The sequence below is a fragment of the Bombus flavifrons genome, chromosome 5 (assembly GCF_040668555.2).
Source record: "Bombus flavifrons isolate JBK064 chromosome 5, iyBomFlav1_principal, whole genome shotgun sequence".
Lineage (NCBI taxonomy): Eukaryota > Metazoa > Arthropoda > Insecta > Hymenoptera > Apidae > Bombus > Bombus flavifrons.
In genome coordinates, this window is record NC_138446.1 from 3,431,263 (window position 1) to 3,457,659 (window position 26,397).

General features: G+C 30.4%; 3 protein-coding genes across 5 annotated transcripts in view; 1 reads left to right on the forward strand and 2 right to left on the reverse strand.

The window, feature by feature from the left end:
- The window catches only part of ND-B12 (NADH dehydrogenase [ubiquinone] 1 beta subcomplex subunit 3), an 86,163-nt gene that overhangs the window by 20,893 nt on the left and 38,873 nt on the right, over positions 1 to 26,397 (forward strand). The gene's annotated exons all lie outside the window — the stretch shown is intronic.
- Positions 171 to 12,927, reverse strand: LOC138179736 (uncharacterized). 2 transcript variants are annotated; one of them, XM_069112827.1, is made up of 3 exons: positions 12,789 to 12,927; positions 3,503 to 3,708; positions 171 to 2,058 (listed from the first exon to the last, which is right to left on the reverse strand). In XM_069112827.1, the coding sequence occupies exons 2-3, from the start codon at positions 3,681 to 3,683 to the stop codon at positions 1,343 to 1,345; spliced, it is 897 nt and encodes a 298-aa protein (XP_068968928.1). In that variant the 5' UTR covers positions 3,684 to 3,708; positions 12,789 to 12,927; the 3' UTR covers positions 171 to 1,342. The 2 variants fall into 2 exon arrangements, with proteins under 2 accessions (XP_068968928.1, XP_068968927.1); XM_069112826.1 differs by having other exon boundaries at positions 12,779 to 12,896.
- LOC138179952 (nuclease SbcCD subunit C-like) lies at positions 21,372 to 25,021 on the reverse strand. Its single transcript, XM_069113233.1, has 2 exons — positions 24,692 to 25,021; positions 21,372 to 22,410 (listed from the first exon to the last, which is right to left on the reverse strand). Exons 1-2 carry the CDS (start codon positions 24,825 to 24,827, stop codon positions 21,668 to 21,670), a joined length of 879 nt encoding a protein of 292 aa, XP_068969334.1. The 5' UTR covers positions 24,828 to 25,021; the 3' UTR covers positions 21,372 to 21,667.

The window sequence follows — 26,397 nt, forward strand, 5'->3', positions numbered from 1 at the left end:
AAAGAAAAGATATGCAAATTTTCAACAATCTGTGATCAAGAATTCTCTTAATATACATCAAAAACAAAAAGTTAAAGGTATTCTCATAATATAAACAAAAAACATGGTATTCAAGAAGGAATCGTTCTTGCATATATGGGTAGGTATACAACATGCAAACACACTATGTATTTAGGATACATTGGAACAGTGAAATTTATTTACAAATAAGAGAGATTAACAGAAATACATATAGTAAGGTTAGGACAATGTTTTTTTCTGGCATACTATGTTGTGATTTGACTCTTGACTATAAAAGAAAGAGTAGAAATGAAATTAATTCTTCGCTTAATTTTATATATATAAGTACTATATGGTTTTATTTTACGTAAAATTTGCGAAAACGAAATATTGATTATTCAACAATATTGATTATTGAACATATTATATAATTAAATTACGTTCTATTTGCTAACTTTGATTAGATACTATGCATTAGTCGAAAGTATACTTTTGCTTCTCCATTGATAAATTTTAACATTTACTGTTTGCTCTATTTGAAAAATGCATTCTCATATCAAGAAAAACAAACAATTAGTACTTAATATTTAAAAAACAACGACGACAAGGAAATAAGTGTTTGTCTATACAATTATTAAAAAAATATCAAGTTTCAAAGATTCACATTCTGCTATTTTAACTAATGTCATTTAATATCTTTTTAACTAATGAGTGATTCAACAATATTTTATTAAAAATATGATTTTCTAATTTTAAAGTAGACAATAAATAGGAAGAAATTCTTAACTTATCTTTCGCCTTCAGAAAAATTACAGAATTATAATCGAAAGCCCAATAAAATTTACAATTATATAGTTTCTCGATAATACTGTATAAACTAGTGTACGTAAAATAATAAATATGTGCGCTGTAACAAGTATATTTGTGTGTACTCGCTGGTATCGTATGTGTGCGTACATATGTATATGCGTATATTTATATTATACGCGTATAGCATGACTTTTAATACATACAAAAACTCTCTGCATATGTTATATATTCCTGGGTACATAAAATAAGCGATAATCCGATTGAAATTGTATTTCCATGATATTGCCAATGTATTTCTACTACATAAATAATTTTATACAAATATCTGTATTATTCGTGTAATGTGAATATATCGTTGTTTCTGTTGCACCTATGCACTGTCAATTAAAAGTGATCGAATATTCAAATAGTACATATAATACAAACAACATCTGCAGGATCATTAGGAACAAATGACAGTCAATTGATCGAAAATAAATGGTAAATAACGAGGGAATATTCTCATATTTGAGTTATAAATATTCATTCTTGTTCAGAGGACGTGTTTCTCAGAGTGTTCACGGATGGAAACCTTCTTGCTAAGAACAGATTGTTCTTGGAGATTTTCCGTATCGGACATATTTTCGTTGATCAATGCCCTGAGGGCAGCTGCCCTGCGTTCTCTTTTTGCCTGTCTCTCTGCAAGCTCTTCCATTTCAGACTCAAGGTCGTTCAAACGAGCTTTGGTTTGCATAGCCCTTGTCGCAGCAGCATTAGCGGATACTGAACTTTCGTCCTCGTTAATTAATTTCGACCATTTCGTAAGCATTGGTTTACTCTCTTCTAATCGATCGGTTTCGTCAAACAGCTTCGAACGTCTTTTAAACGTAGTTTCTGCCTCTTCGCTAATTGATTTTATGTCTTGCAGATTTTTCCTTGAACTGAGAATATTATCAACTTGATCCTGTCCTTGACGTAGGCGTCGTGGTTTTCTTAATACAGCATCGACCTCATCCTCTAACCCGAACGTGGCCAGTTTCGCTTTCAGATGTTGCGTCGTCGCTACGACATCGTTGGCAAAATTTTCAGCGAATCGACGTCGACTGCGCTGGCCACGGCTGTCGTAGACAATATCCTCGTCTTCGGGGAACAAGTTGTCGGTAGTCAAGGAAGGTAGTGGCAATTGGGAAGCGCGAATGGAAGGATCTAATTCAAGGTCAAGGTCACGCCCAAAGGAAGTGTTGCGAGGACCAGAGAGGTCATGCGTGCCTGTAAAAACCGATATCTCAACATATGTACACTATTACACTTATACATATGTAGGTATGTATTATATTTGACTAATAAAAAAATAAATGTCATCTGAATTGAAACTCTCTTTAAAAGTCCACCATTTTACTGCAATGAAACCGCTTTTAGGTCGATGTAAGTACGCTGCCATTCGCTGCGTAATAGAATAAATAATCGACAAGTAGATATCGATAAACGGTTTAATTATAATTACGTTCAATTACGTTACAATTTATCGATTGCGGATTCATAGTTTATTTCTATATTTACTCTTTTCCGATAAATAAGCTTGGTAACAAGAATTGTTACAGTTTCAAGCAACAACTTTCTAATGGGATACAAATGGGAAACAATTATTTATTAAAATAAGTACTTAAATAGAATCGGTATGTCAAATATTTGTTACTATGTTCGTAAACAAAATATTCAATGATTAAATTCGATATTTGTCTGGAGAGAGAACTACTTATATTTCATTTTATTTTATATCATATACTTAAATTGAGTGTTTCGTAAAATCTATTGATTTTCTCCTATTACATGCATATAAATTGACATAAAAAGATAGCAAAATCAAAAAATGAAGAACATAAATTAATAAGAGTGAATTTCAATAACATACGATATAAATACATTATAATGTGTAATCAATGCTTGCAAATAATGATAATGTTTTCATTGTCGGTAATAATGATATATATCGTTCTTTTCAAATTTTGAATAATTTTTTTTTTAATATCCGTAAACGAAACTGGTGATCTCGACATGTTCACAATGTAGGTTATTTATCATACATATCTATGTAATAAACACATATATTAGCTTGGTTCTATGTAATTTTACATTAGCACAAGTAATGTTATTCCGTTTCTGTAACAAGAACTGAAGTTAAACTAAATTAATATATTTTATCTTTAGCTTAAAATATATAAAGGAACAGAATACACGAGCAATTTAAAATTGGAAAAAATAGTAATTAATATTTTATTCATATGTGGAACCTAAGTGATAAAAAATTAAATTTCATTTTCTCACTTTTATACGAAGAAAAAAACGTTTAAATAACAGAAGTTCGTATCATGTCACAGGAGATAATAAATCATTAGACGTTGCAGCTTTATGTCACGATTTTATTTTATTTTATTATTAGGGCAAAGATTTTCTTACGATGACCCTCTATAGAGTAAAATTTTGTTGTGGCTGTAACAGCAGATGTATAGAACAGTACATTCGATTCATTTCACATCAGGACTTGGATCGGACATGCCACTCATTAATTACCAATATAATGAAAAATAATTCAGCATTTTCTTACTGACAATGAAAAGAGTTATTGACTACTACGGTTGTAATAGTTAAGGAGAAAGGGATTAGGATAAATTCACCCCTTAAAACCATTTTGGAAAACGACTGAAGATGTTACCGATGTCGCCTCGGCGGGCTGCGATCTCGTCAGCCAATGAAGTTCTTGGTTCAGAGAAAAGCGGTCGAGAACTGTATTTTCGATCCAAGTGGTCGACCATTGGCTTATAATATGATTCTCCTTTGTCATAGTTGCATCCATATACGCGTGTACGCGGCCTGCTAAGGATTGGCCTTGACATCTTGACAGAACTATTTCTTCGCTACCTGAAATTCCAAAGATTTATCATAACTAAATTGTTAAGTAGCTAACGATTCTGTAAGTGTTCGCAAAGAGCACCTCTTTGCAGTAAAATGACCTCTATACACATTGACATATTTTGTGATGGGTATTTTTCGTAGACCTAAGAGTGTGACCTTCGATACTGTGAGGATAGGAGTAAATTATAGTTCTGTGTGAAAGAACAAGAGAGAGAGAGAGAGAGAGAGAGAGAGAGAGAGAGAGAGATGTAAAAAATGTGAAAAGAGCATTAGTAAAAGATCTTTTTTTTTACGTGGGAGAATCCTCATAAACACCTCGCTGTTCTTTTAGGAAGCGGCAGGGTAGTGTCGGACTTACCGATTAAAACCTTACGGTGACCTGACGCTTAATAGAAGTGCCCCAAGACCTCAAGTAAGAAACTATTCAAGGATTATTTTAAAAGAAGAATGTATTTATTTGACCATTTTATGGTAGGGGATACACTACTGAAGTAGAAATATTTGAATGGAAAGAGAGAGAAGAGCTGAAGAAGATACAGAATAAATTATGAAATGGTGCCTTAATAGTTCTGAAAGATATTAAAATACAGAGAATTAGAATCAGGACAGATTTAAGAGCAATAAATTTTGAGTTAATGTTAGATGAAACAAAAGAGCTTATGCTACTAAACTTTATGCTATAAAGTTTTAATGTTTAAAGGAAAGAAGAGAAAAGAGCATAGAAACAAAGCAGAGTACCTGAATAGAAATTGGTATAGTCAGTTGGGTATAATACGGAAAAAGAATAAGAGGAAGAATATATATTAGGAATACTAATAAAGGGAGCGAGGGTGAATAGAAAAAACTAGGCATAAATGCAGGGTATGATATAACATAATAAAGTTTAAGTATAATGAAGAAGACTAAAGAGAAAACACCCCACTGTATCCCATTATACAAACACATACAGAGTATAGGTAAAATATGTGAGCTAGAAATAGGATAGTTAAAATTTAAAACATATAATGGAAGATTGTATACGTATGAGCAGAACAAAATTAACGTTAGGGGAAATGTTAGGAAATGAAAGATCAGAGGTGATGGAAGGTGATGGGATGGTTGAGAAGCGTGGCACGATCAAGGAAAGATAAAAAAAAAAGAAAAAATAAGCCAAAGGAATTACGTACATAGTTACAGAATTATACAGTATTATGATCATATGTTTCTAATTTTAGCCTCAGTTCTAGTTTTCGATTTGATCTTAAGTTATCATAAGTATAGAGAGAGTGGGTGGATGAATAAGTATATCGTACTATAGCTATTGTAAACCAAGTCTATTTCTACTTCTTGACCGCCAAATTAAAGTCAAATATCCATCTACCTATCTATCTATCTATCTATCTATCATAAAATCTGGTAACTTTGGTCAATTTGGCTTTTGAATCATTTTTTTTGTTCATTGTCTTCTTGTGTCTGGGCTGCCGATAGAATATAAAAAGTTTGGAGAGTCCTATACCTTTGCACATAAATAAGTGCTACTGGATTTCGATCTATATCCGACATTAAACTGATTTTATACCGAATACAAATAAAACTAACTAAATCAAGTGGATCAAGGATATATCGTATATCAAGAACAAGTTTCATGGAAAGTGCGTTTTATACACTTTTCAATCAATTGAAAACTAACTAAACTAAATTTCTTGATTACTTTCGCACGAACGATTTATAAAGAAATAATAGACGCACAATGTTTTTTGTTTTATATTAGTTTATTAAATTATGTACGAACATAGTAATAGAAATAGAACGAAACCTAACGAAACCTAAACGAAACGGATCATACCTAATTCAATAAAATAATATAAAACAGAAATTGTTGTTCATCTATTATCACCTTATGAAACGAAAGAAACTTTTTGGACAACCTAATACATATGTCGGGAAATGATAGCTGCTACTCTCAAGTAGCAAATAGGAAAATATTGGTTTGCTAAATATTGGCTATTGGTCTTAATAAAATAAATAAAACACATAATATTAATACAAAAATACTATGCTGTGCCTGATAAGGATTCTTATTTAATGCGAAATTTTTATAGATAATTACAGTAATCTTTAATAATAAAGGATTCAAATTCGTCAAAACACGGACAGCAATTCTACGATCGTGTAACTACATCTACAAGAACACGTCAAACATAACAATGTCTGTACCGATAGATTGGCGGATGTCATAGTCATACTTGTCCATCGTCGCCGTTGTGTTATACGGATGTGTGATTGCTCGAAAAATTCTAATGTATTGCATCACTCCGAAGTTTAATGACACTGTATCAATATCGGATCTTGTTCTCTAATCAAGACAGTACATAGTAATTCTTGTATGGATGCAAGTCGCAACAAATCTACACATATAAGCCTCTCAGAAGCCAAACTGATTAACTCCACTTTTATGGAGTTTTCAATTTCATTATTCAGAAACATAATTACCGTGAAACTTTAAAAAATGTATAAATTACTTCCATGAATTTATTTGCCTAAAGAAAACCGTATAAACAATCATAAATTCCAATGTGAGTTTTAAAAAATATCATTTGCTATGTTTTCATATTTTTTTTTACATTTTCAATGCATGCAACATGTAGAACGCAACATTTAGCATATGTAGATTGCTTTAGAAGCCTACACTACACTTTGCTACAACAGAAGGATATACATACACTACTGAACACAAGTACTTGGACACTTGCTGCAAGCCAATTTAAACATTGATATTTTTATTATATCTTCAACATTATGATAGAAGAATGTTTCTCTACTGTTAACTATTTACTTTTTGCTATAACTGAAACTAAATGTTCTACTAAATTGAAACTGAAACGAGGATTATGTTTGGATCAATCAATTTCATATTTATCTCTAATATATAGTTCACATTTCATAAAATCTATATAAACTTTTAGAATGTGGTTTGAAACGCGAATTCTAATTGTTGTAACAATAAGATGTCAACGCTGAAGAGATACATTTAAAGTCACTTAACTTAGGTGTTTCCGTAAAAGCAATTTTCATTTATTTTCAACTATTGCTTTTTTATTTAAGAACCAAAAGAGACAACTGCAAAATTCAAGGCGTGTGTTACTTAGGAATATATCCTTTATGATGTAGATATGTATGTGAAAAGAAAAATGATCCGCGCTGTACAAATTTTGATCAACTTTTATCGTTTACATAAATAAATTTTTACTTTATTTTACTATATTTCTTTTTTACTATTTCCGAGATAAACATTCAAATAAATTGCATCCTGAAAATTATAATATAAATTTATATTTTTAGTTACGCGGTTATCTGTTTACTTATATGGTTTTTTAGATAAAAATGAACTCTTCAATTGCCTGCGAGTATGTATTACTCTGTATTTATTCTATAGTATGTATAAGCACATTATTCTAATGCTTCACTCTTCATTTTTGATTGTTTTTAACAGATTTTTCACTGAAAAAGCGTTTCATATAATGCTTTGTTAATTTTACTGCCATAATGTCAAGAAAAAGGTAAATACACATTTTGTTTTGAGTTTACATACAGAATTTATTAATACTTTTCTGATATTTCAGTTTGTACGTGTAGAGCCGGCGACAAAAAGATTTGGACATTGCACAATTTTAATTTCTAAGCTCTACATTTTCAGTAAATGTACAAGGACCAACAAAAACGTATTACATCACGTTACATTACGCTATTATTAGTTATTATTTATTCTTGTCTAAATATTAATATAAGCACTAAAAGAAAATGAATTTTTATGTCAGAAAAAATTTCGGACACTAATACTAACTATACATGTAAAATTAAACAACAATCAGATGATACATATAAAACTAAAACCAATAGTGATTATTCACTAAAATTTAGTATTTAGTTGGGTACGCTATATGCTTGATAATATGGTGTTTTGTAATAGTGAAAATAAGCTTTTTTAAATAATCAATACTGCTTTGTTTCCTTTTTTTTAAACGTTTTTGAATTGTTTTTTAACGTATCCATTATTTTACGAATTGACTTTTTCTGCTCGTAGCGATATATTACTCACTATCGTATTTAAAAACTTGTATATTCCCTTTTGCTATTCATTCTGAACAAATGAGTAACGAAACTAATGCAATCCGATGTGTTCACACTTGCTTTTCTTTACTGAGAAATTTCTGAATGGACATTTTGCGTCTGGAACTCTTTGTGACACAGAAATTCGTTCTTTTTCAATATTTCTTTTAAAATTTAGACAACAATAAATAATAACTCAAAAAATCTTTTTCTGCTATTATCTATGTAGTATAGTGTAACATAATGTAATACATTTTTGTTGGTCCTTGTACATTTACTGAAAATATAAAACTTAGAAATTAAAATTGTGCAATGTCCAAATGTTTTTGTGACCGGTTGTTTTTGAAATCTGGTAACGCCTCTGTCTTTACTTACTACGCAAGATACTGAATACTAATACAATACAGTACATAATATTGATATTATGACTCTAGCGTGTTGCTGATTGTATTATTCGTTTATTTCAATTTTTACTGTTAAGTCAAATTTGTTTACCATTCACTTTCCAATGAACTTCTTTATTTAATGAAATATAGTAAACAAATTTATCTTATTCAAAGAAAAATATAAAATTAGATATAAAAAATGGTAATAAAAAATAATAAAAAAAATTAAAATTTCATTAAAAATAAACAAATACTTATATAAAGAATATTTTACATATATTTTAAAACAAATTCTCGAAACCTGTTGTTTTTATGAATAGAGATAATAAATGACAAAAGTTCTCATATTGTAACATAATCTGAGCTATGGAAATTGGAGGGTTAATATTGCGCAAAAGATGTAAAAATAGTAAGAAGAGAATAATGAGAATGGGATACTTTTTTGAATTGTAAAAACAACAAAAATTGTTCAGTTAGTGGAATATTAAACAAATATACACTATACCTAAGTATTAAAATCTAAGACACAAATACTTTTGTATTTCTATTGTATAATCTTAAATTAAGATACAATACGTTATACGTATACATGGCAGGTTGCCAGATCATTTCATTTTCACATATAATTTTCCAGTTGGCAATGTATAACGGCGTCGCATCATTAAATAGTTGGAAATGTGTAATTAGACGTTAAACCAAAAAACTATTTTCATCAAACTAAAGTATAAAACGAATAGGCTCTGTTGAGAAACACTATAAAGGAATTAAAATTTCTCAATTATTTTATTCCAAGCATGTATTTCACCATTTGTATTATATTTTGAAAACAACTTTTTCGGAGAAATAATGAGTAAGCAAAGTAAAAAATGTTAAAAATTTTTTTGTAATATCACCTAACTACAAATAACATATTACTGATTAATTGGAGATAATGATAATTTCGAATTGAAGTTGTTCCTTTCCTGTTGCCTTTTTTGTTATTTAATCTTTTTATTTTATACAATTTTTCAATGGGAAATGTATGAAATACTAAATTCCTCGTATAATGTTGCTATAGAGTTTCTAGCATGAGTAACCAGTAAATTGGAACAAGAGAGCAACTATAAGTTGGTCAAAAATAGACCATGTCTAATTTGGTGTCCGTGAACTGAACTGGCACATAGTACTCTCAAGTCCCGGACGACCGCCTTCAATTACGAAGTATGTCTGACCTTATTGTTTTTTTCAGATTCATCTCTTTTATTCTTATTATTCTCTCGATTTATTTATTTATTTCTATATTTTTCTTCCCTTAATTCAATCATTTCGTTTCTGTTTTACGTAAGAACCAACAAGAAATATAGTATTTTCGCTTTCGTAAGTATATTTCACTTACTTTCAAACCAATTAAAGTGATAGGATATATACTGTACTTACAGCTCGATACCAAGGTATTGATTTTTTATATCAAATATTCAATTCCTATATTGACTCAACAGTACAAATAAACGTAAATTCATACACAACTAGATATTATCTAAACTCAATGATTACTTCGGAGGCATTTATGTTCTGTTATGTTGTAAAAGATATATCGCTATGATCAAAATTTTAATTTAAAGTATATTTTAAGTAAGATATATTTAATACGCATTTAAAATATAAATTGATGTTATAGAGTGTTATGGGAATAATATATATAATATAGAAGTATTTATATGTATACATATGATACTATATTTTCATATATTATATCTAAAAATATTGAGTTATTGAAATGTACGAATGGTGCAATGAATACTTACTTACCTATATTACTATCTTTAATTATTATTGTATCTAATAATTGTAGTACATACTTTTTTTAAATTTATATGCTTCAAGTTCTATCACATACTGTTAAATTATATTTATTGGAATAAATATTTAATTATCACAGTATATATAATGTGTCAAATCTAAAATATTTATTCTGAAAAGATAGATATCATACATAACTAACAAAATTTCTAATTCAATTTTTGCAACATTAAAATAGCTTGATCTATCATGAACTATCAGGAGTAATTTGTAGTGGTTTATAATAATGATATACGTCAATTATTTTGTTATATATTTTTAAATACGTTATACATTCATATTTTATAATATGGAAGATATATTTTCCCTTAATCTCTTTAAGAATTGTTTTCTTTCTTTGCTCATATTTTATGCTTTCACAAAAAAATTACGTATTACGAATAGTATATTATGTATATATATTAATATAAAATCACAATGAAATTTCTGAGAAACTTAAAGTTAAATATAAGATGTATGCACGCATAAACCAAGTTATTATAATCGATTCAGTTCAAACGCAATTGTAGTATTACAAGATTTTGATATGCAACGAATAAAAAAAAAGATATAAAATTGATATGATTCAATCAACTTGTAAACATTTTACATTACTTCTATGTAATTACTATTTAAGTATACAAAATGTCAAAATCAGTATTAAATATTTCGTAATTTGTAACATTTACGTAATGTCATAGAAACAACATAAACAAGTAGACTTCAACTACACAAGTAGTCAAACTAGCCAAAATAGACTTAAACTAGAGTTATACAAAATAACTATCATAAGTAGATAACACGATGTATGTTTTCGAAAAACACTCCTTTCACATTTACAACAAAACAGAACATGAGGTCCTTGATAATTTATTAAAACATGTATAAGAAACAAGAATCAAAAATGCCATATTATGTAAATAGCTAGTAAAACATACAAAATTAAAGTCTAGAACTAAATTTTTTTCTAATACAACCAGATATGAAACATTATATTCCAATTTCTTAAAAACTAGCTAATATAATATTTTTCTGATCTGTTGTCATAATAAATCTACCCATATACATTCGATATGAGAAATACAGCAACATCTGTCTATAATTTCTCTCCCAAGTAAAAATCGAATACTTCACTCAATTTTTTATTTTATTACTTCGATAATATTAAGTTGTGTAACGTATTATAATTATTTAAATTTAGTATAATAATCACCAAAAAAGTTATGAAGAAATTAATGTTATTGAGTCAATTATTTAAACTAAACAAAAGTTTTACGCGTCATGTCTATTTAAAAAATTTTACCGATTTTGGAGAATATATCATGTTTTGAAGAATATAAGTAATATACCTACTTGTAATTTTAACGTGATATTTATCGTCATTTTTGTATGTAGTTATTAATATTTACGGTTTTACATATATTAAAAAAATACAATTTTTATTTTCCAACTCTATGTGACAAAATAAAATTGACTTGTCAATGAAGCTTAATAATGTTTATAACTATCAGCGGGAAATTGCCAATTAAAGAAATATAAATTTAATATAGAATTAAGTATCTAATGCACAACAAAGCTACTTAAATATTTTGTTATGTTAAAAAGAACATTAAAACATTTATGAATTGAGAGAAATATTAAACATTTTAAAGATGTTTATCGATGTGTAATAACTATAGAAATTCTTCGTATTTTTATTTTTATTGTTATTTTTATCATCAATATTACTTTTATCATTATTATTCTTGTTAATATTATTAGTACGGTTGTTGTCATTGTCATTAATATTTTGTTATTTAATAATTTCAATAATTTTATTATCATTCACATCGTAACTAGCATAAGTCTTATAAAGGCATAATTATTTATTAAATTATGATGCATTTTTTTTATGAAGTTTAATTTGAAACGAAGAGTAGGTACATACCTAAATAAGTACATACATATATTCAGTAGTGAGAGTGCGTTCGTTAACACGTTACGTAAGAACTACCAAATTTAGCTTGCAGACATAGTTTTAAAATAATGATATCGATTCCAAAATCATTTCAATCGAATCATTTTTTTATAATTTGCAACAAAAATAAATATTTCAGATTTATTAACGACTTTCTATTTCAACCATTATTGTCTATATTTCAAAAACCTTTATTATACATAATGCGGTTTTTAAGCGTATTTGAAATAACTAAGTGTAATCAGATGTTAGTTATAATATACAATTATTTAAAATGCCAAAACGAATTTCTTAAACATTTAAAAAAATATAACAAGTAATTCGAATTATTATAAAAATATATAAATATAACTAAATTAAATATTTTTTAATTTTTGATCAAATTTATTTAGCGTAAAATAGGTATCATAACAAATTAAAAAATCGTAGAAGTTGTGAAATGTGATAAACAATAGAGATAAATGAAAATCAGGCTAATGAAAAAAGATCAGAATAGAGTAACAATAGATAGCAACGTTTCTATTTTATACATGTCTTATGGTTATAACTTTCATCAGGCCCAAAAAAGCAAAGTTTTAAGATAGATTAATATAGTATATTCACGTGAAAGTCAATACTAGCAATGTAGATATTATAGTATTGTCATTATTACCCTATTCGCGATTTTTAACTGAACACTTTTCACGAATGACAGTGTACTAAATGCATTCAATGTTACTCGAATAAATCAATTTAATTTATATATATGTATATTCTAATAAGCATCACACAAGCATACATAAGTACAAAAAAATGCATGGCATTATAAAATTATAATATTTTGTACCTGAACTTACAGGGTATCCTATAAGACGTTATTTGCTCGGAAGTAGCGACACGACTCTCGCAGACGTTGTTACGTTCGTTATTTCCCACTCCTTTCAAGATCCTACCCCTTCCCCTTTATTCTGTTTCATTCGTCTAATATGTATTTCTCACTAATTTACTTGTACTCGATAAAAGTACACATCATCCATCACACATCCATCTAAGTATATTCGCGTTATTTTGAATAATATGAAAAATGGCTTCCAAAAATATTACGTGCCATTCAAAGCGTAGCATCGTCAACATTATTTTTGTTAATAAAACTACTGATTCAAGTCATTTTAGCTTGAGGCATTTTACGCTCCAAGCTGCACATTATAAAAGAATTTGCTCATGTTAAGTATATAACACTATCAATAAGATGATATGACGTTATAGTACATAATACATATAATAAATATACATACTTGATAGATGTATTACTTACATACTTTTATGGCACGCTTTTATGTATCTTCTAGAATTAGTGTATGACTAATACTAAACATATGTACATGTATTTGAAATCTAATGCGTGGTATTTTACACGTTTTCTATTACCAATGTATGACACATATGTTTATGTATTGTGATAGCGAGTATATAGTATCGAACAACTATTAATAATCGTACATGTATTGTAGAACCTATAAGCAGAGTAATGTTATAAATTGTGTATATATTTATATATACGTTTCAGAAAAAATCACAATTTTACTTTAAGAAATGCACAGCTAATTCGTGGTGCAAAGGTAATTTATTCATCCAACCTCCTAGAATTTCATGTTCAACTTTATCTAATTCTGTATTTATATTTCTTTAACTTAATTCACTTAACTTATTGGCTATTTATTATTAGTCATAGCAAAGCCAATATGCGTTTTACCTAAAGAGGTATATGCACTAAACAACCCAATCAAATTAGTCTTTTACGCAATATTAAATAATATCTGAAATTTTCTTGCACAATGATGATATCGATAGATTGTATTACCTATATAATTCTTATATCATATATATCACCATACATATATATCACGTTCAGAGACGAATCCCATATATTTTTCACTCAAGATTTGTTGGACGGATTTTGTAAACAATTTGTAAACAATTTCCAAAGGTGACGAAAACAGGGTTTTGTATATAACAACGAATCTAATAATCGGATCGCAATAAAAATTGTATTTTTAGATAAAACAAGTTTCGAATAAAAATTGTATTAAAAACATCTATCAAATGAGATGTCACGCGTTAGCATTGATTAACTCGTTGAGCCATAAATAAATAAGAACCATCCAAAATCGCACTATTTTCAGTCGTTAATTATTCATATGAAATTGAATATACAAAGTTTGTAGTTTCACACTTTGTGAAAATGTAGTATTTTTTCATTCGTAAAAAGTGTGCAAAATTTCCCAAATATTTCACCCAATATTTACTAGTTTCTGCAAAAAGATATTTGGCAACTAAAAAGCGTCTTCGTAGAACTTAATTTCTACAATTCCCGGAAATTATGCTTAATAAATAAATTGATTTCAGAATTAGAATTTATATTTGTTTACGTTTAATTTTTTGTTTTCGTCATTAATTTACTGTGGATCATACTCATTAACATTACCTGTATATATTTTTGTAACAAATATTAAGAAAGATAGAATTGTAACTTCATTATTAAATAATTAAAGATTTTTAATTATTTTTATTATAATTACGCATTTATTTTGGTCTGTATCATTGAATTCTAATAATTTTTACTTTTTTAATATAAATATTAATGATAAATGTTATATTATTTATACTATAAACGTGTCTCATTAATGTTAATATAATTATAAACAGTAAAGTGATGTACAGTTTCTGACGCCATTGTTTAAAATAGTTTACGATTAAAAAATCGATTTGTTTTCGAGTTGTACATGATAGTGCAACACTTCCAGAGTAGAAAAAGCTCCCATCAGTTGCTGTGCGATTTCCGAAGATTGTAGAAATTAAGTTCTACGAAGACGCCTTTTTAATTATTAAACAGCTTTTTATAAAAGTTAATAAATATTTGGGGATGAAATCTTGCACACTTTTTACAAATGAAAAAAGCTACATTTTCACAAAGTTTCAACTTTGTATACTCGCTCATTTTACATAACAAGTGATTGAAAATAATGTGATTTTGGACGGTTTTCATTTATTTACGGCTCAAGGAATTAACCAATCGTAACATCTCATTCGATAAATACTTTTAATACATGCAGCTCTTATAGCTAACTTTTGGCACGTTGTTATATGCTAAACTTATTCGTTAACTTTTGTTTACAAAATCCGCGTAAGAAATCTCAAATGGCAAATATATAAGATTTCTTCCTGAACATGATTTTTATAAGTTCGCGCAAGAAAATTTCAGATACCATTTAATGTTGAATTTGACTTTTAAAACTAATTTGACTGAACTAAAAGCTTTATTCCTACATACTAGTATCATGTCAATACATTGTTTATTCAATGTTAGCTTTGCACCAATAACATCATATTATCAGGTGTATAAAAATCGTAAGCATGACTATTTATATCTTTCAATCAGAAACTACAATTATGGATAAGTGCGTATTGGTATGAATTCGGTATTTGCACATTTTTAACTAATTATGTAAATGAATTCACGAAGATAACATTATAGACAGGTATTTCTTGTTTCAAAAATTATTAGAAATAAGAAAGTTACAAACAATTAAAAATTTTTTTACCGACGAACGTGTGACGTCATAATATTACTACGTCGTCTGCAACAGCGCTACAAACCAAGGAAGAAATTTCTTCTCTGAATAGAGTAACATGAACCGCATCTCTTATATTTATACACTAAGTTAGTGTTGCGAAAGACTGTTTAGGCTGACTTCATGTAACACGTACAATGCAGTATAGATATATACAGAGTCACCAACGTAACTTGAAACCCGCGGGCTCAAGAACTTGGAAAATGGCAACATAACCACATGGCCACTTGCGCCATCTATGAGTTACTGGTAGAACTAGAATTAGATATAGACGAGAACACAGAGAGATTTTGGTATCACCGGCTCCTATAGTGCACAGCGATTACGTATTTTAAAATTAATCAATGTACGGAAATACAATGTTGCTTCGCATTTTTACAAGTATCATGACACTTTCTCTACTTCATTCGATATTTATCATTCTTAACGCTTTAAACATTTTCTGCTATGTTATAATTTAAAATTTGTTAACAATCACTTTCTACAAATGCTTTAATGCTTAACTATCCATTTAAATATCCTCAATATCCTCTATCTACACCATGAGTTTACACTTTTTGAAACTTTTTGTACTTGCATTTGAAATGCCTTTTAAAGATTTTCATTAAATTTTTCGCAAACTGGTTTAAGTTAACAATGTTTCTAAAATATCGTTACAAAATCTACCGTTACAATTTCATATTATTTGTTTACATTTAATGCAAAAAATTAGAGATATTCGTTACTCTTTAAAACAATTTATTTACAATTAGCAAAATATTTTTTTCACAGATACAGAAAAAAACATTGGCATATACGAGACAGTCTTGTAGAATTAAAATTAAACTTTACAAAATTTGCGATTCAGATACTTCATAAAGTAGCGCTCAACGTGGCTTGCGTTTTGTACCCTAATACAAACAAGATTATGCTATGAGACGTAATCAAGGGAGCGAAAGAGACAATGACGCATCATTCTTCACGATAGCTGAAATCACTGACTTTTTCCATGCCTGCCCAAGATCATAATTTCCTATATCCGTACCATCCAGTAAACACAAATTCCCTTTAAAGGAACTTGTTCGCAAACTATCCCCACCATTTTCTGAAACTGATCGTTCGAAACAATTTCTGATTTAGCTATGATTCATGCCGGTGATAAACAAGAAATATACACCTCTTATATTTTTTATGTTATTAATGTAAGATGATTTTAATTGGATCGATTAGATTCTTACGAACAAGGAATACTTATTATAGACAAATATGAAAATAACAAAATCGCGCAATAATTAAACTTAGTTGCTTAGTTGATTATATCATTTTTTTTTAGAGAAGAAAAGAAAATCTTTCCTTTCAAACGATAATGGATCAGTGGAATAATACAATCATTTTAATATATTCTCCATACACAATAGTTTTTAGATTTAACATTAAATTTACTTTTCTTGTAGCAATGCTTTTGTTATAATAAATCATAAACTTCATTTTAATCATAATTTTAACAGTTAATAAGCTGCGAATAATATTTTTGACGTGATGTACCTATTTTACATGTGTAAGAAAATATGACGTCCGGACGCCTGGGACGATCGCCTGGCCTTCATCACCCTTGACTGTGGAAAGAGCATGGAAAGCGTCAACACTATAAATTGTTGTTATAAATTATTCCCTTATCCGCATGATGTGTGGGCCAGCAGGTCTCTACATTTTGCAATTGTGACATTGAAAACGTGAAAATTTGAATGCTCGTAGCGATTGCCTGCGTTCCGTCATACCTGTGTCCAGAAAGAGATTGGGGCTGCCAACTGCCTGGTTGGGAAACCAGGTAACCTTGCACGGCAACCCCAAGAACGGGGTTAAGCCGTACATCGAACTATACCATAGCCCGTGGGGCTGGGACGGGAAAAGGTACCCACTCTCCTATTTAATTATTATTTACTGAGTAAGCAAATTTGCTCCAAATTATATCGTGTTTGATGCCACTTTAATCAGAAACATGTAAGAAACATGTTGGTAAAAGTTTCATTGATCACAAATTAAAAATAAGAAAGTATGAGTTTTGAGTTAAAAGTCTTAACTTGTCGCGGGCTTTTATATATGTTGCCGAACGCTCCGATTCTCAGTTCTCTTTCTCTTTCATTCTCGTTTCTAAGTTTCTTTTTCTAAAATCGGCATGTTTAAAAACTCAGTTTCCAGAAATAATATCCGAAATACTACATTTAACCAAAATAGTAGAATACGCGTAAGATAGTCTGTTCCGTTCACTCGTTTTAGTAATACCACAAGGAATGTCCAAATACGCTAGTCATCACGGTCGCCAAACACCGGAATCAGCTAGTCCATGATACCGTAAAAAAGAGAACATAATTTACGGTACCCTCAAGTGTTTTCCCCATCTCTTTTTAGAACTCGGGATGATGAAATCCAGGCAACTGTTCCAAGCGTCCGAAGATTCGTGTTTTCTTACAAATACATCATATTTTAGTCAGAAAATATATTTTTACGGTAGTTAGGTCGCAAGGAGATCACAGTCATATAAAAGTATTTACTACTAACTGAAACAAAATTTAATATACTTGGACTTATTTAGTACGTAAATGCTATGAACAAAAACATTTTGAAAACTAACTGGCAAATAATATTTCGTTTCTACCTATCTTTAACTCGTTGAATGCCACGTCAGTTTTACAAGGTTTGGCCGTGGCTCCACGATAAATTTTTTATTATGCGATACATATAATGTTGAAATATTACTTACAAGAGATATGTTACGGTGTATAATCATCATTAATGAATTTATCTCACTGAGGTCACCGGTGACCTCCGTGGCGCTAAAGTGCGATTTCGTGCGATTCACTTATTTTTTGCAATTATCAATTATCTTATATTGTTTCTTCGCGTTGCTAATTAATTGTTCTATGTTGTTATGTCCAGAAACCCACCATAAACCATAATCCATCCCTTGGTCATACTTATTCGGACCCGCAATAGGCCTGAAGAACCATCATTGAGATTTAGCATCTTTTACTTTACTGTCAAGACTCTTACTTGCCACCAAACATCTCTCAAGTCGAAACTTTCCTTAGGGTTATTGTTCATTAAGATCTATATTTATCACATAATAGATCACATAATACATCTATATTTCATGTATAAATAAAACTATTTATATATGTATTTTTATATGTACTGCATTAATTATTATAAATATTGTTATAAAATTCGATTATGTTGATTGTGCTTATGAATCTTATTTGTCGTGTCTTATGAATCATCGTATTTATCGCTAAAGAATAACAAAACTGACAAAACATAGGCCGAGAGCCTAAGTCTTACACTCATTTAATGGGCAATATAAATAAACACGAACATAACACACCATAGCACAGAAGCACATTGTCCTTTCTCCTCTTTTTCTCTCGTGCCATTACGCGTCATTATCTTTATTGTTAAGTATGTAAACAAAAAAGTCACTGGGTACTTCGGAAGGAGAAGTATCGCTCGTGAGCAATCTACAATGCACATCAGAAATATACCAACCCTACCACATTGAGATATTTTGTCAGTTTAGGAAAGAATTGTACCTATGTTCTGTTTTAAAGTAATATATAGGATAGTTTAAATAAGTTTTAACCAACAATCGATGTATATAATAGAGTTAGAAAAAAAGTACTACAGAAGAGAAAGAATTAAATCTCGAGCATTTCATTAATATACTAATCTTTGCCGTTTTTATTGTCCATATTGCAGTCGTTTATTCGTTTGCTTGACATCTTTTTTGACATTTGGTGTTCGTTACAACATTTATAAATTAGAATCCCTTATGAAAAACAACTTTACGATAAAGGAAAGACAATAATAGATAGATATGGTTATATCGTAAACTTCTGAATCGATTGAAGAGTATAATTGCAAATTATGTTACGAAAAGATGTAATCATGGAGAAAAGAAAAGGTCAGGCCAGCCGAAACAATTATCTCCATGAGATGAACGAAAAGTACTGAAAATAACATCTGATCATCAAAGTCACTGTCGGATATTAAAAATGAAAGTAATATAAATGCATCAAGAATCACCATTGGTCACAGTTACTACAAAATTATCCAATATTGTGATCTTGAAAATGAAATCGGCACCAAAATTATAGATTATCGATAATGAAAATAAATTTGCATTTGCAAAGGAAAATGTGAACAGATATTGGAAAACAATAAATATGATTTTTTTCTCTCAAAATTATAATAAAATTCTCCTAAAATTGTAAAAAAATTCCTCAAAGTTTTGTAATAAAAATTTTTCTTGTATGTAAGTAGTATTCAGCGAAAAAAAAATATTTAGTCCAGATGACCCGGTGGCTATAATTATTATTGGCACGACCTCAGAAAAGAAAAGAAAAGTTGTGTTTTGAAAAACACAACTTTGTAGGAGATTCTGTTATGACTTTTGTGTGCTTTTCAGCTTTCGGCAAAAGCTCTGTTCAAATAGAATAAATAGTATTAGCTATATAGATGTGCTACAAGATTATTTATAATCCTTTAGAATTTATCAAAATTTAATTTTTATGCAAGACAATGCACCCATTCATAAGTCGGCTCGTACTGGTAGAGGATAGTTATCTGAGTTGTTATTTAAAAGACGAGATATCTTGCTTTTGAAACCCGTTAAATATATTTTAAAATAATAGATATAGAAGATATTCGCTAAGACTGTGTATTGTTTGCTATTAAAATCGCTCGAGACTGAGACGAAAATTCAACAAGATGTCGGTGATACGTCAACTCACCGACGATTGTTTTGCTCGATACGGCCTCAGTCGTGTCCGTGTATCGTGTTGTTGATAGGTTGCTGGTCTTGTCGCTGTGGCGACGATTTCGAGGGTCGACCAGTAACCTATAGTGGCTTAAGAAGTCCATGCCGATGATAGACGTGTTAACATCCGCCACCGTGAAACGTCGTTTCGTGTTCGTCGTAGTGGTAGTTTCCACACTCTCATGGAATCCGAGTCTGCCAGTCTCCTTATCAGCTCCTTTTTGAGGTGTTCATAATGTCCTGTCTCCGGCGGGTCGAACAATATGTCCTGGATTAACTGCACATACTGCGCTGTAATATTTGTGACGGCAGCGTGGAATTTCGTCTTATCGCTAGTAATCCGCGCAGTTTCGAATTGTGACTCTAGCATCAAGAACCATAGCGCAACGTCGTGAGGCCAGAACGGCGGTACGCGGAGCGGTGTGTTCACCGCATCTACTCGATCTTACTCGATCGACACACAGTCGGCTCCGCTTGTACCCGTCATATCGATTGTAACACGTTCACTTTGAAATCGCTTTTCGCACGTCGGGATTACCAATTGTAGAGGATGGTTATCTGAGTTGTTATTTAAATGACGAGATATCTTGCTTTTGAAACCCGTCAAATATATTTTAAAATAATAGATACATACTTTACACTGGTTTGCGAAAAGCAATATACCTCTTCTGGAACGGCCTGCACGTTCTCCCGACGTAAATCAGATTGGAAACATATGGAGAATACTAGTTCTTTATTATTTATAATTTATTTAAATTATTTATTCGATTTATTCGAAAAATCAAAAATATAATAAAGTTACAAAATTAAAAGATGTAATTATTGAAGCATGAAATACTATCTATACTACTATACTACTATCTACTACTATCGGTGAAAAAATAATATAAAATCTCGTTTTCAAGATATATCACGTCAGAAATGTCATTCACAGCCTACTAACTACTGAAATTATTATTAAAATAAAATTTAGGTTTAGTTATAAAAAAAAAACATTATTAAGCTATTACAATCCATTATTGTTTGAAAGGAAAGAGTTCCTTTATTTTACTAAAAAAAAAATATATATATATATATATAATAAAGGATCGATTTCTCTTTCTGTGTCATCTAAGATTAATTTTCTTGTAACGTGGAACTATACAAGTATACCTCGTATGTGGTGGAACTAAATTGTTTCTTTTGTCTGTAACGTGAAACCAAACATTGCAGATTCCTAACTTATAGATTCTTGCATATGATGGCGTGGATCATCTTCGACACTCTAGACTTATGTATACGACTGTAGTTCATGATCATTGTTCTAATTGTTCTAATTGTTCTCCTCGCTCTCATCTCGTTCTTCGGTTGTATATTTTATGCTTTCACTTTCCAGCTGCGACTTAACAAGTGCTCTTGTGGCGTCATTTTGGCATCCATGTCTGTCTAAAAATTCATCGATATTTTCTACTTTACTTAACATTTTGCGGAATCGATCTCTGGATCTCTTGATTCTTATGTAGTGTTGTTTGAGACGTTTTATTTGTATTTTCAAATCTTTATTTTTTTTCAACAGTTGAGCACGTTCGTTTTCCAATTTCATTTCTTGGAAAGTTTTCCTTGTCGAATCCTCAAGTTGTACTTCGCAGATCGTGTGTGGTTCAACTGCTACCCATTCCATTGAATCCTCATTGTCAGAGAATTTTAACGGCTCCTTTGTATAGTCCAGTGTTGGTTTATTAATAAATAATTCATTTTCTCCTTCTTCTTCTACCTCTTCTGCCTCTTGCTGTTGTTGATAGTAGTAGCGGTGATGTTGATGTCGTTCTTCTTCCTCTTCCCTTTCTTTTCTCATCAGTTGTTTTTCGGTCACGAACTGACTTGCTTGTACATCTTCATTTTCTTCATTTATTAATACATTTTTTGGTGGTTCGGGTATGGCATTCATCTTCAACTTTCTTCTTTTATTCGTTTTTTTTGTAGGATTTGATTTGAACATTTCGGGTAAAAAATGATCGGCACAAACGCCCATGCTTCTTAAAGTGGAGCTGGCATAATATTTTAAAGCTGGATTTCCTGTTAAAAGAGTAGTACGTATAGATAGTAATAGAAAATAATGTAGATAAAAAGAGTAAAACATATTGATGTCGGGAAACAAGGTATCTCGTTTTATACCAAAATTGTCTGGCTGACGGGAAACAAGGTATATATCGCGTTTAGTGCTTTATTTGACATTTATTTCCATTTGAGATATACACGTGTATATGTTACAGGCGCAATCAATAACATATACAGAGTGCTTATAGGTATGCCATGCATTCAGCCTTAGACACCCGTGTAATGCAAGCCTAAATCTTGTTTTTCCCCTCACATATATGTATAATACATAAACGAGAATTGCATTGTTGTTATATGAATCTTATCAAGTTCTCGTGTCTATACATTGTATACTTATATCTGTGTATTGTAACATAAATTATGATCGAATCAAATAAATTTTATCAGTCTTCGTTTTTCGTTTACGAAGAAACCTAGACTAGTTCGCTAATTTTAACCAATTATATCGTGTTTCGTGACGTTTTAATGAGAAAAATATTACGAACATGATGAAAATTTCATAAAAAAGGGCCAGTAATATAGAAGTTTTATTATTGGATTCATTATCGATATTCGATCTCGGATCGAGTAATATTGCTCGCCACTATCTCTGTGGTCGGTAGTGAACGTTCAATAAAGAAAATCTACGTAACAGTTTTATTGTAAATGCTAAGATATCATCAATAAATTCCACTATCGTGAATATATTCTAATTGAAGAAATGACTGAACTTCGTCTCCAGGCACAACTTTTTCTCAACTATTATTGCGCCTTTTTATAATAGAGGAAACATTCGATAATTACATAAGAATCGGGATTTGAGTGTTGCAAATATGCAGATGTGGAAACGATACTATTTTTGGAAACTGACATATTAGATGTGCCGAACTTAAAAAAAGAAAACTTAAAAACTAGAGTGAAAGAGAAAGAGGAACGAAGAGTCAAAGTCGTCAACATATAAATACCTGCGATAAGTCAAACCTTTTAACTCAAGACTCAAATCTACTTGTTTTCTTTCTTTCAATATTTTCAATTTGTGACTAATGAAACTTTTACCAATATGTTTCTTACATCTTTCTGATTAAAGTGGCACCAAACACGGTATAATTTGGAGCATATTTAATTACTCAATTTAATCGAAAAAAATCTCGCAAATACATTAGTAAAAGATTAATTTTTAAAAAGTCAAAAATAAGAAAAGTTTCATTTTTAAATTAACATTTAGATACATTATCTCAGCGATATCATGGATATTTGATCTTGTTACACTACTCGATCGCAGCGAGCCGTTAAGCTTATTCGTGTGTCAGGGGAACCTCCCCTCCGTAGAAGGAATGACGAGTGTGCAATTATTCAGAGGATCGTTTTGTGCAATTATCACATGTTTCCTGTATTCGATAAATGGAGGCAAGATATAACGAGTTTGAGTCTCAAAATTACGGTTTGATTGTCTAAGAATCTATTGCATCGGTCCAGAAATGCATTGTTAAAGTTATTTCGTATGACTTTTTTTTGTTTTATGCATCGTTCGCCTTTGTTAATATTATGAGCGTAATTGGATACTGTCATATGGAGACAGAAAAATACAAGCAGTATTGTGGGAATTGTTTCGAAGTTTCGGGAGTGCGCAGGGATATGAAATCATCGAGTGTAAACGCGGGACTCGCTTTTTCAGCGGTCGTCTTCCCCTTATTGTGACAACAAATTAAAGTCCTTCGGCTCCAACCAAACCGCTCTGTGTTCTCGCCTAATTATAGCAACAGCTCATAGATGGCGAGCAATATTTTGACTGTAGTAGTAAGCATATACGTTATACTGTTGCCATTCTCATATTTTCTCGCGAATTCTGAATTAAATGAATAACCCTGTATAAATTTTATTTAAATGTTATTTGACAGGTCGGGTCATATACATAATATTGATAATAGAGTGGTATACTATTACTCTGAACACAATATATGTTTAAATAAATAATACAATTTACCCTCTAAACGGTCATCACGTTAAAGTAAACCATACAGTAGGTTGAAAGTACCAAACTTTAAAAACGCAAAATATTTGAACCAATGGATTCCTAGATTAAAAACTGCTATATATCGCCTTTGTTCATCGATTACTATCACATAACGGAAAAATAGTTTTTAAAGGTGATGCCCAGAAATGAGATATAACCGAAAAAATACCCAGCATCAATGTGTTAATATAGCAAATTGACAAATACGAAATATATATATGCACAGTACGAACACCTTGTAATTACCAATTATTGAAATCCATTCTTTAAGAAGGGGATTGTCTTCTTTCGGGAAACGATACAGATGATGTCCTTTATGTCGGCCGTTGTTACAATTGACGTAAGCGCAAACATCTACTGATCTACTGTTCTGCAAATTCATAATGTAAAATACGTGAAACACACTATACAAAACAACGCACAAATCCACGAAAACGTAGCTACAAAAATGAAATAAAGAAAATAAAATACAATGAAATGAATAAAAAAAAAACGCAAATAATGAAACAAATAAGAAAATGGTTGCGGTCAAGAATAATTCTTTATATGTATATGGTAGATGTTAGATTGGGTTGGCTGCGATAGACGATAACTGATAAATCTCCCTAAAATTTGTTTTTTCCAAGATTCGTTATAAACTTAGGGATAAGAGTGGGGTTTACGATTAGAATGTTTGCAAGTTCATTGGTAGAGACAGCATTAGTGGAAACAGAAGGTAAACGCTCTCGCCTATTGGTTATCCTAAGACAGCGATTGACCTATCCAATTAGCCTTCAAAATAGCTAACATTAGGAAAAAATTGAAAGTGGCAGTATTTTCGCACAAAAAATGGTTATAAAGTTATATTAAAAAAGTTAAACATTGCATGTTTTTTTTAATGTTAATACTGAGACTTGTTTTATGACATTGTCTCTCGGAAGATAAGCGCCGTCCCCACCATCATCATTGTCGTTACCATGGTACAGAAATATTGGTGGTTGTGAGAGTATATTAAACACTCCGATTGTCGATTCCTCTAAATGACATCGTCTGTCTACTGTTTTTCTTTGACGACAAAGGAACATGCTGTGCAGCAAACGCCTCAGGAAACAGGCGCATGAGGGGCCCCTACACTGCACGTTGAACAGCAGGCAGCCGTATAAAATGTGTCTGTCTTCACCTTCGCTAGTAAACAATTCATGAACAGTTCGTAAATACATATAATCGCTAGATGACGTTTTTAACCAACTTCGAAAAGGGGCAGGTTATCAATTCAATGTTTATTCTTCTTATATATATCCAGCGATTATTCTGCAATGGACAGATTTATCGAAATGAAACCTTTTACATTTTATAGGGATGCTCCGTCATTGGTGACGTCTGAAAAAATTTTTGGTTTCTTCACGGTACCGAAAATAAATCTTCAGTAAAAGTCGAATTTTTCACGAGCCTTGTAAAAACAAATTTTACGGAAATTTATCAGTCTGTTGTGTACCGCAAACAATCAAATATGTATCTAACACAAATAAATACATCTCGACCAAAATCATCCTTCTTAGTTGAAAATTTCCCAGTAAAAATATCTTTAGCTAATTCCAATTTTTATTCATTTTTATTTAATTAACTACTTTATATTATTTACTTATTAATTTGATTTTTATTTTTGTAGATACGTTTTCACAGACGTGTGCATTGTTTTTTGTAGTTTATTTCAAGTTTTTATGTCATGCATTCGCAAAGGAAGGTTAAATCAGTGGATATATGTGCCTATGTCGAATGCAACAACGGTTAACGTCAAAGACATTATTTGTATCACTCTTCGAAAGAAAATAATCTTCTTAAAGAATAGATTTTAAAAGTTGGTAAGTACAAGATGTTCGTACAATTCGTGTGTTTCGTATTTGTTAATTTGCTGTCACGGCATACCGCTTTATTATCAATATATAAACCAATTTGTCAAATAACATGGTAAT

Coding starts and splice junctions, on each gene's coding strand:
- LOC138179736 (XM_069112827.1), bottom strand. CDS start 3,683: ATGTCAAGGCCAATCCTTAGCAGGCCGCGTACACGCGTATATGGATGC. Junction 2,059..3,502: donor AGCCCGCCGAGGCGACATCG/GTAACATCTTCA, acceptor CGGTTTTTACAG/GCACGCATGACCTCTCTGGT.
- LOC138179952 (XM_069113233.1), bottom strand. CDS start 24,827: ATGAATTTGCAGAACAGTAGATCAGTAGATGTTTGCGCTTACGTCAAT. Junction 22,411..24,691: donor AGAATGGATTTCAATAATTG/GTAATTACAAGG, acceptor CTCTTTTAACAG/GAAATCCAGCTTTAAAATAT.